A 10,569-nucleotide genomic window follows, 5' to 3' on the forward strand; every position below is an offset into this window, starting at 1 on the left:
AACGGAAAAAGAGGAGGAATAAAATAACAGTAATGGTAAGTAAGAGAGCGTTTCTAACTTACCAACACAGGAATATCTTCAGTGTTCTTGAGGTAGTTTTTTTTAACCTTTACTTCCTGAAAGCTGTGCTCTGTGTCATGTTGGACTTTGCTCGCGTTGTACAATGGGACTCTGTCTAGAGCGGAGCTGGACGGTGTGCTGCAGTCAAGCTTTGGCTGTGGTTATATTATAACGCAAGACAAATTGAGTTCTGCGTAGTTTTTTAATAAAGGAGATGAAAAGATTAAACATTCAAATGGGTACTGACCAGTGGTGCCCCCAAGGGGTGGCCAGGGGTGGCCACGGCCACCCTGATACTGTCCCTGCCCCCCCTCCTGCTGCCCCCCCCAGCCACGAGTCGCACATGCAAAATATGCTTCTAATTATGCATAATATGCTTTCTGTCTGATATTTTACATTAGGTGCTGTTCTGTTCATTTAAAGCAATAATGTATATTTTTCATAATAATTCATGTCAAAGAAAATAACAAATGCATAGCCAGGCAGCCAGCTGCTTTTGATCGTCCATCAACGCGTCACACTCCCTCCCTCGTGCACAGTCTGCCTCTGACAGCAGCTGAGCAGCTTCTGTTTCTAGCTCGCTATAGGGGTGCACGACTCTCAAGTTTTTGGAATCGACTCCGACTCTGGTTTAAAATATGAGAATCGATGGAATCAACTCCTCGACTCCATAAATTATGTCATATAGGAAGTGCTTTTTGGTGTGCCACCCCAAGGTTTTCAGTGGCCCCATTTGGCCACCCCTATGAAAAAATTCTGGGGGCGCCACTGGTGCGGACAAACAGCTAACATTATGCAGACAAATTGCAGGCAGAAACACTATTGTACTTCTATTGCCATTGCTTTGCTACGGCATGGCGAAGCTGTACACCAAGAAACAATGTGGGAAGAGATGGAAATCCTGGTGACGTAGTAAATTGATGTGAAGCAAATGAGAGGGTTTTTTTTTCCTTTCTTCTATATTTTTCATGTAAGGAATGAAAACTACAGTAGATCTGGGAAAGAAGGTTCTCCAAAGCACATCCATCAAAGGTGGATGTTAATTTCGCTGTGCTTTCCCTCGGCTCCAGGGATGCTCTCGTTGCCATCAGCATCCGACAGGAAACCGCTGCCCATGATGGGTGTGGCGATGTGCTCCAGGACTGTTAGACGCTGTTTTATCCGTAGCTGGGAGGAGTTGAACTCGCTCTGCAGACGGGCCAGACAGGTCTAAAGGCAATATTATTATTATTATTATTATTATACAAATTTCCTTTAACTTCATGCCATAATACAACATAATTTCCGTGCCCATTCCTTGGGCTAGAATGAGGTAGAAGTCTATTTGATGGATAGTGCCTTTCTTAGGATATGACATGTTCCAAGTAGTGCAATGTTCTGTAGTTCTTGTATTTTGATGATACCCGGGATCCGTTGGATGTATTTCTCCATCCCTTTTTGTACAAGTCCCAGGGCTCCTATCACTACTGGTATTGTTTTTTATTATTATTATTATTATTATTATTATTAACAATAAGTAGTACTTTCAATAAACTTGTAAAAAATAAAAATGATAATAATACATGTATAAATATAAATAATAAATATAATAGATAATATATAATAAATATATATAAATAATAATAAAAATAAAAAATAGCTCACAAATGTTAAAAATACCTTTTAAGTTTTCATCAGTATGCATGCTAGCAATACACAGAAGGACTAGCTTAGTTTGATGTAAAATCCTTACAGCTAGTGAAGACATTGCCATTGTCGTTGCCCTCAGTTTCAAAAAACTCGACAATCACACTAACTAGCTTTCTATTTGATTTTATTTTAGCGTGATTTTATTGTGGAAATATACTTTTACTCTTGTGTTTTATTGTTTACATTTTATATTCTTTATTTTATTATGTCTTCTTTACAAATATTTTTATATTCATATGTGTCACTTATTTTATATTGTATTTTAAGCTTGTGCAGCACTTTGGTTCAACTGTGGTTGTTTTAAATGTGCTATATAAATACATTTGACTTGACTTGACTATTTCCTGACTCAGCTGGGTGATTTGAGTTTTTGTAATTTTGGCCACATTTTCAGCATTCCCGTTATTCACTGACTTACATATTTATTTACTTACTTACTTAAATTAGATATTGAATCTCTTCGTTCATTTTCAACACATTTGTTAGTATGCATATTCAATTTTTAATTTTGATATTCGAATCTAAAGTGACAGCCCAAACCTAGAACCTTTGATTGATGGGCTGTCATTATCTTTATCATTATCATCATCATTATCTTTATCTTTATTTATATTATTATCTTTATCATTATCATTACTAATATCATTATCTTGTCTTTATTATTATCATTATATTTTTCTTTATTATTATCATTATCATTACGCTAAGAAAAATAATAATGATGTCATTACAATTGTTATTACTACAGTAAATCAAATCTTAAAGATTATTACCACCCTCACTACTTTTTATCATTATGCAGTTACAGCATTGTAGTGGTTGTAATACTGGTAGTAGCAGAGGTATTAGTAGTGGTAAGGTAGTGGTGGTGGTAGTGATATTAGTAGTAGCAGTAGTAGTAGTGATGTTTCACCTGCATACGGTCCAGACTAGATTCGAGTCTTGCCACCTTCTCCTCAACCTCCTCTCCAGCAGACACACTCATTTCTTCTAGGAGGCCCTCCTTCTGCAAAATGTCCCGTCCCCTTTGCTCCAGCTGAGCTCTGGCATGGGGGAACTCCTGCAGCGCCTCCATGAGGTCTTGTTTAGAGAGGCAGAATAGGTCTGAGTATCCCAGGCTGCGGATATTTGCTGTGCGCCGGTTCCCCATCTTGCTGCCCTTGATGTTCAAGATGCTGATCTCTCCAAAGCAACTTCCCGCAGTCAGAACTGCTAACTGGCTGACCCCGTCATCCCCCACCACAGCCAAGCGGCCATCTTTAATGATGTACATCTCCTTTCCCACGTCTCCCTGGTGAACAACATGATGAAACATGTGTCACCCTAACAATAATATAATATATTATCACAATTTACCAGTCTACTGACACCACAACTACAGAGGACGACAACTCATATATAGTGTTCTGGACAGAGTGTGTAGTGATAGTATTTGTTGATAGCATTATTTGCAGCAACAGTAATTTTTTTGTAGCAGTAGCAATGTTCACCTTTCACAGATGTAATCACCACAACTGGAGACCCACATTACAAGCTGGTTATGGCTATCATTTGCAATTTATTTGGCACTGATTGAACTTTGAGTAATCATTTGACATGTCATCTGCATAAATGAGCATTTGTCACAGTCATTTAGAAATACAATGTTTAAATCTAAAACAAAATAAAATCACACTGACTTTCCATCAGCTACAGAATGGAAGAATGCAATTGTCATTAAGTAAGCAGTAGAATTAAAAGTAGCAGCTACAAGTGATTATGAGTGCTTGTGTAGCAATAATGGCCTATTTACAGACCTGCCATCTCTACCTATGCTAGGTAGTCATGGTAGTTTTCGTTGTAGTATTAGAAGCAGCACAAAGGTAGGCAAATTGATAACGCTGTAGCTCTAACAACTGCAGTAGGAGGAATAGTCATACTGGCCTTTCTACAGATGTAGTCTCCAGGACTGAAGACTTGGGGTCGAAGCTTCAACACCAGCTCCACCAATAGGCCTGCCTCGCAGTCCTGGAATATACGCACCTACATACACAAACACACAACGAGTCATCGTCACAGTTAGGAGACAAGGATCCATGTTTACCACCTCTGCTTTGACCAGGGTCATAGGTCAGACTGTGTCCGTCAGGGTTCATACGGTCAGCAAGTTTGAAAACACAACTTTTAGGCCCTAAAAAAGTTTTGGAAAATTACAATTCTGAAAAAGTTTTGGAAAAGTCAAGGGACTCTGGCTGCAGCTTCAGCTCTGTTTAAGTCCAATTTTTAAAAAAAGAAAAAAATAGACAACCGATCGTCATATTCAAAAACAAAAGCCAGTGTGTAGAATTATTGTAGCAGGGCTTTAGAATTTCCCTTGTGTGTGTGTGTGTGCATGAAACAGTATGTTTAAATGTGCCTCTGCTGGCTAGCTCTCCTATCAGTCTTGTTGATGCTATGCCAGGCAAGTGTAGTTTCAACAATCGGTGGCTTCAAATACACAAGTACAAACTATGGCTTGAAAAGGTTGGTGAGAGCAGAGTGTCCCATGTACAGTATCTGAAATATAGACGGGGTTTCACATCATTTACAGTGTTAAACACGTGTTTTCTGTGGTTTGTTTTGGTCAAAGCTATGTAGAAGTCATGGAAAACAATTGGTGAAACTGTGTGTGATCTCTTAATAGTTCAGAAGTTAAAGTAATACCCTGACAACTTGTTCCTATGTTGTCTAGTCAGTTGACTAGACAAGTTAAGAAGTGAGTTTAAGGGCATTACAGAGGTGAGTTTAAGGGCTTTACAGATTAGGGAGACACGTATGGTTATTGGGAAATAAAGGTGAAGAAGTTGTGAGGCAACAAGCCTTAGACATTAAGAGTTATGAGTGTTTTGTCAGTCTGCTCGAAATCTGCTTATCTACTGCTACTACTACTACTACTACTACTACCACTCCTACTACTACTACTACCACTCCTACTACTACTACTACTACCACTCCTACTACTACTACTACTACTACTTCTTCATCTTCTTCTTCTTTCAGCTTGTTCCCTGTTTCTCAGGGGTTGCCAAAGCGGATTCTATAGTTTCCATCGGTACCCTGTGAGGGCACAGCACCAATGGCAGCCTGTTAACCCGGGCCTCGACCGATGCGTATGGTCTTGTCAATCCGCATACTGATTTGGCAAAATTTTATGTCAGATGCCCTTCCTGACACCACCACCAACCCTATGGACGGGGGCAGAGGTAGAGCGCTGGATGCCCTCCCAGTGTTCATGGACTTGTACCCATGCCTGTTGCCAAACTACTACTAGTAGTAACTACTACTACGACTACTATACGTAGTGAATTCAGGGTGGGGGGGCAGCCGAGAACCGCCGCAGCCAGGACAAGAACCCGGGTCTGCTGCACCATGGGCGACTACGTTAACCAGTCCCTTGAGTCGACTAGTAGACATAGTCGCCCATGGTGCGGGAGACCCGGGTTCGCAATCCCGACTGTGGCAGTTCCTGGCTACCCCCTGAATACACTACATATAAATAGGCCTTGGTGGTTTAGAAGTTCTAATAGTCAAGGTTATATAAGGGTTTTACAATCTATGACTACATCACATGATCAGAAGGGAATCTCTGGACAGTAAGACCCCCGATTTACGTTGTATAACAGAGTTTCCCGTCACTGTACCACAGACATGTAGTTGGCGATCTATTCATCAGAAATACTGACAGATTTGTGCCTTCTTGAGTATTTCCAGGTGAACACGCATGCCAATCTCTAAGCCTGGGTTCGAGAAAGACAGTACGGGACTCTTATCTGTTCAGGGGCTGGAGCTGAGTTTAAGGGGTCATGTGAAGGAGTGTTTACCTTCTTCAGTGTCTCCAGATGAACATTAATGGCAATCTCCACTCTCAGCTTATTGGGCAGGCTCTTCAGTACCTCCTGTTCATCGACAGCTTTCTGGTTACTCCAGAGGTAGTCAAACCAGCGAATGACCCGCTGCTCCAGCTCTTTACTGACATGTCTGAAGTGCATGTAGTGTTTCAACGCATCCACGCGGCTCTGGAAAGCAGCTCTTGTGGCATTCATATTGGAAATCATGGCTCCAACGTTCCCCACGATGGAAGCAAAAATCAGAACACCAACCTAGATAAAACATGTAAGAATTCTGGTTGTTACAATGACAGATGATATCATCCGACAGAGAATGATTACATCAAGTTTGTAATATTATTGTTATCTATAACGATAACAATTACATTACATCATTTCGGTCATAATACTATAAGAATAAAGACATCTCTCCTCAGGTTTATGTTGAATATCTTGACTCACTTTTCCCACTGTTGAAGCAAAGATCACTATCTCAACCTGCAAAAGTGGAAATTGCTCAGCGGCTTCTGGGATCTTATAAATATTCTTTAGATGAAAAAATATTAACTCGTTGCTGGTGCCAAATATGAAGCCACATTCTCCAGACGTATAACATAACATAACACAGGAGTGGATCAAACCATTCCTAGATTATTTTCAGGCCAAAATCTAGGCTCATGCACATAGGTGTTCATTTAATGTCAGGCTGCTGTATGACAGAGACAGTAGTAGCGCTTGTAAGGATAATGCTTTCATTATGTGTGTTCATTGTGTGTGTGTGTGTGTGTGTGTGTGTGTGTGTGTGTGTGTGTGTGTGTGTGTGTGTGTGTTTGATATTTATATGGCTGTCTATGAAGAATTAATCTGTTTGTGTGTCTGCCTACCTATCAGGTCATGGGCTGAGTATAAGGTTGGTTTTGGAGACATGCAGTCAGAACAAGAAGAGTTCTGGCCTACCAACACGAGGATCGCCAGTTCGAATCCCTGTGTTGCCTTCGGCTTGGTCAGGCATCCCATCCATCCATCAATTGTCCAAGCCGCTTATCCCAATCGGGGTCACGGGATGCTGGAGCCTATCCCAGCACTCATTGGACAGCAGGCGGGGAGACACTCTGGAATGGCCACCAGGCCATCACAGGGCCCACACATTCACACCTAGGGGCAATTTAGTATGGGTATGTGTCCTGGTCGCTAGACTAGCGCCTCCTTTGGTCGGTCGGGGCACCTGTTTGGGGGGGTGGAACTGGGGGGAATAGCGTGATCCTCCCATGTGCTATGTCCCCCTGGTGAAACTCCTCACTGTCAGGTGAAAAGAAGCAGCTGGTGACTCCACATGTATCGGAGGAGAGATGTGGTAGTCTGCAGCCCTCCCTGGATCGGCAGAGGGGGTGGAGCAACGACCAGGACAGCTCAGAACGGTGAGGTAATTGGCCGGATACAATTGGGGGGAAAAAAAGGGGGGGCCACAAAAAATTACAGGGTAAATTACCCATCCCTTACAATGACGTTAAATTATGTATCCTCCAAGAAGGAGCAGAGATATTGCCCAAGTGTTTTTGGTCAAACGGAGGGTCAATGTATTTTTTTTTATTTACCCAGGGTAAATAAGGTAGTATGGGGATTATGTGTGCTCTTTCACAGCAACGCCCTACTGCACATTTACACAGTTCCACACAGTCACACCTGGGAGCTGCCCAGTACAACCAGTCTTCACTGGCTCTGGTAGGGGGGGCTTTGGTTTGGACGTGTGGAGAATCAAGAGTGGCCCCAGCTCGTCAACCAGAAACACCTAGCCTCCATACCTATGTATTTAAGAAGCCAGGAAGAAAGGCACTTTGGACTTCCGAGGCTGTGGACTGCACGGGGAAACTAAAAATACAGACAATCTGTGTTGTGAACTGCTTTTAGAAGCCCTGTAAAGGGAGGATTATAGGATGGGTAAGCTTTGCCTAAAAAGGGGGATGGACCTGAGTGACAGGCCTGCTAATTTAGTACTTGCGTTCAAAGGAGCTACACACACAACCCACCGGATCTTCCCTCCGGGCTTTAGTTCGTCATTTAAGTGACTGAACCTTGCCTCAGCCAGGTGATAGGCCGTGTCCGTAGAGCTGAAGAAATGTAATCAGAGTAGGAGTACATCACCAAAGTTGAGAATACTGATGAAGATAACTCACCAGGAAGTCAAACACCAGGAACAAAAACTCCTCGTCTCTAACAGGCGGTGGGGTTTCTCCGATGGTCGTCAAGGTCAGGGTCGACCAATACAGACAGTATATATAACTTCTGGTGAGCGAGCCGAACTCTGGGTCAGAGGCGTTCGGGTATACCCAGGAGTCAGAGCCGAGCCCCAGGACCTTCGAGAAGCTGTAATAACCACAGGCGTTCCAGTGGATGATCACCAGGATGTACAGCACCAGTTTACAGATGCGGAAAGTGTTGGGGTAGCCCGTGCGGGTTTCCGTGCGTTCAAAAAATTCGAAGAGCCGCGGGAGGCGAAGCAGTCGGTTGAATCGAAGAAGAGGTGTGTAGGAAATACCCACTGTGAGGTACAGGAGGTCGGTGGGGAGGATGGAGCAGACGTCCAGTTTGCACTGGACGGTGCGGAGGTAGGTTGTTCTCAGGCGGCGCACATCTTTCACCATCAAGCCCTGGTCCAAGAAGCCTCAACATGTGAAACAGTAATCATGAACTTTAGTGTTCAGCTTAACACCGGATGGCTCTAAAGCAGGTCCTTCTGGTTTTAGTCAAGTCCTGGTCCAAGAAGCCTCAACATGTGAAACAGTAATCATGAACTTTAGTGTTCAGCTTAACACCAGATGGCTCTAAAGCAGGTCCTTCTGGTTTTAGTCAAGTCCTGGTCCAAGAAGCCTCAACATGTGAAACAGTAGTCCTGAACTTTAATGTTCAGCTTAACACCGAATGGCTCTAAAGCAGGTCCTTCTGGTTTTAGTCAAGTCCTGGTCCAAGATACTTGACCAAGCATACATCATGACATACAAAAAGCATTATCATACACAGTATTGGAACGTCAAATTTTGCAGATTATATCTATTGTTGGTTTATTTGTTTAAATGGAAAGTATTAAAATGGAGGAGAACCTACCCTATCCAGGATGTGAATTTTCTTGTAGTATCAAATTACCTGTGCGTAGGCGAACAGCCATATCGAGCACATAGACCCCATCGCAAAGATAGTCCAATATCAGCCACACTAACACACTTTTGGTCTGGAGCTCATCAAAACAGGCCCTGTGGACACAAAGATAAACGCCCACGTAGACGTTTAAAAATCCTCACATCCGATGACAGAAAGGTGGTGTGGGATGTACCCTTTAGCAGCTCTGTCAACCGAAAACCAGTGAGTTTTCACAAGGACGGCAGCTCACTTCACAGCACTGGTTCATAACGCTGTAGAACCTCTAACAGGACCAACCCAAGGGTTCTGGCTGGCAATGCTGCGTCCAACCCCTCATAGGTGAAGAAGAAAAAGACTGGGGATGTACTCAAAGAATGAATTGAATTGTGTCCAGGTGGCGTAGCGGTCTATTCCGTTGCCAACCAACACGGGGATCGCCGGTTCGAATCCCTGCGTTACCTCTGGCTTGGTCGGGCGTCCCTACAGACACATTGGCCGTGTCTGCGGGTGGGAAGGTGTGTGTCCTGGTCGCTGCAATAGCGTGATCCTCCCACGTGCTACGTCCCCCTGGCGAAACTCCTCACTGTAAAGTGAAAAGAAGCGGCTGGCGACTCCGCATGTATCGGAGGAGACATGTGGTGGAGGAGAAATGTGTTCAGTGTCACAACTGACTTCTTTCTCTCTTTTTTTCTCCCCTTTTCTCCCCAATTTTACTTGGCCAATTACCCCCCTCTGTCGACCCGGGGAGGGCTGCAGACTACCACATGCCTCCACCAATACATGTGGAGTCGCCAGCCGCTTCTTTTCACCTGACAGTGGGGAGTTTCACCAGGGGGGACATAGCGCGTGGGAGGATCATGCTATTCCCCCCAGCCCCCCCCCCCCAAACAGGCGCCCCCGACCGACCAGAGGAGGTGCTAGTGCAGCGACCAGGACACATACCCACATCCGGCTTCCCACTCGCAGACACGGCCAATTGTGTCTGTAGGGACGCCCAAGTCGGAAGTAACACGGGGATAACTCAAAACACAGCGTGATAAGTTGTAAATAAATCACAATTAAGCTAATTATTGTGTTTATTACCTGTAGCTGTAGAAGCTCTGCCGAAGTGGGGACGTTAGTAATGGCGACAGCAGAAGTTCCTCACCTGACGACAAGGAGGCTCCAGTTATACAGAACAGCAGCACCGATCACCATCAGCCAGTGGTAGTAGGTGTCATCAGATGGAGATAAGACCAATACATTACACCTCCTCTTTCTTGGAGAAAAGGGATGGAAATAGAGGGCGAGAGGAGGAAGAAGAAATGAGAGAGAAGTGTGCCAGTCTCTGTTGGTGAATGTTCATAAGAAGTTATATGAGCATGTGCATGTATGTTTCTTACGTGTGCCTGGCACGTCTGCCATCGGCGTCCGTGTCAGAGTCGGTGTGGGTGTGGCTAAACCTGCTGGGCGGGGCTTGTAGGTCCATGGGCGCGGGGCCTCTGAAACGTTCGAGGAAGGAATCCGGCCGCTCGTTCTCTTCAACCAAACTCTTATGGGCCCACTCTCTCAGCGTCATGACCATACTGACCAACCTAAAGACAGACAGATAGATAGACAGACAGACAGACAGACAGACAGATAGACAGATAGACAGATAGATAGATAGATAGATAGATAGATAGATAGATAGATAGATAGATAGATAGATAGATAGATAGATAGATAGATAGATAGATAGATAGATAGATAGATAGATAGATAGATAGATAGATAGATAGATAGAAAAAGAGGGAGGGGGGGAGGGATGGATGGATAGATAGAGAGAGAGAGATGAGGGGGAGGGATTGAGAGAGAGAGG

At 43.9% G+C, this 10,569-nt stretch overlaps 2 protein-coding genes across 3 annotated transcripts in view; both read right to left on the minus strand.

Moving 5' to 3' along the window:
* LOC130125474 (calnexin-like) overlaps window positions 1–348 on the minus strand; it is a 4,283-nt gene extending 3,935 nt beyond the window's left edge. Inside the window, exons 1-2 of one of the 2 annotated variants that reach the window (XM_056295058.1) lie at window positions 308–348; window positions 63–215 (exon numbers count right to left, since the gene is read on the minus strand). The gene's annotated coding sequence lies outside the window, so the exon portion shown is untranslated. The remainder of the gene's footprint in view (window positions 1–62; window positions 216–307) is intronic. The other variant, XM_056295055.1, reaches the window with a different exon arrangement.
* Window positions 349–1,086: 738 nt separating this feature from the next.
* The window catches only part of LOC130121048 (cyclic nucleotide-gated cation channel-like), a 10,437-nt gene continuing 954 nt past the window's right edge, over window positions 1,087–10,569 (minus strand). Inside the window, exons 2-9 of the mRNA XM_056289888.1 lie at window positions 10,112–10,303; window positions 9,877–9,987; window positions 8,736–8,842; window positions 7,769–8,256; window positions 5,589–5,867; window positions 3,673–3,771; window positions 2,663–3,040; window positions 1,087–1,269 (exon numbers count right to left, since the gene is read on the minus strand). Of these exons, the coding sequence (XP_056145863.1) occupies window positions 1,087–1,269; window positions 2,663–3,040; window positions 3,673–3,771; window positions 5,589–5,867; window positions 7,769–8,256; window positions 8,736–8,842; window positions 9,877–9,987; window positions 10,112–10,303 (1,837 nt within the window). The remainder of the gene's footprint in view (window positions 1,270–2,662; window positions 3,041–3,672; window positions 3,772–5,588; window positions 5,868–7,768; window positions 8,257–8,735; window positions 8,843–9,876; window positions 9,988–10,111; window positions 10,304–10,569) is intronic.

This window comes from Lampris incognitus, chromosome 1, assembly GCF_029633865.1.
Source record: "Lampris incognitus isolate fLamInc1 chromosome 1, fLamInc1.hap2, whole genome shotgun sequence".
Classification (NCBI taxonomy): Eukaryota; Metazoa; Chordata; class Actinopteri; order Lampriformes; family Lampridae; genus Lampris; species Lampris incognitus.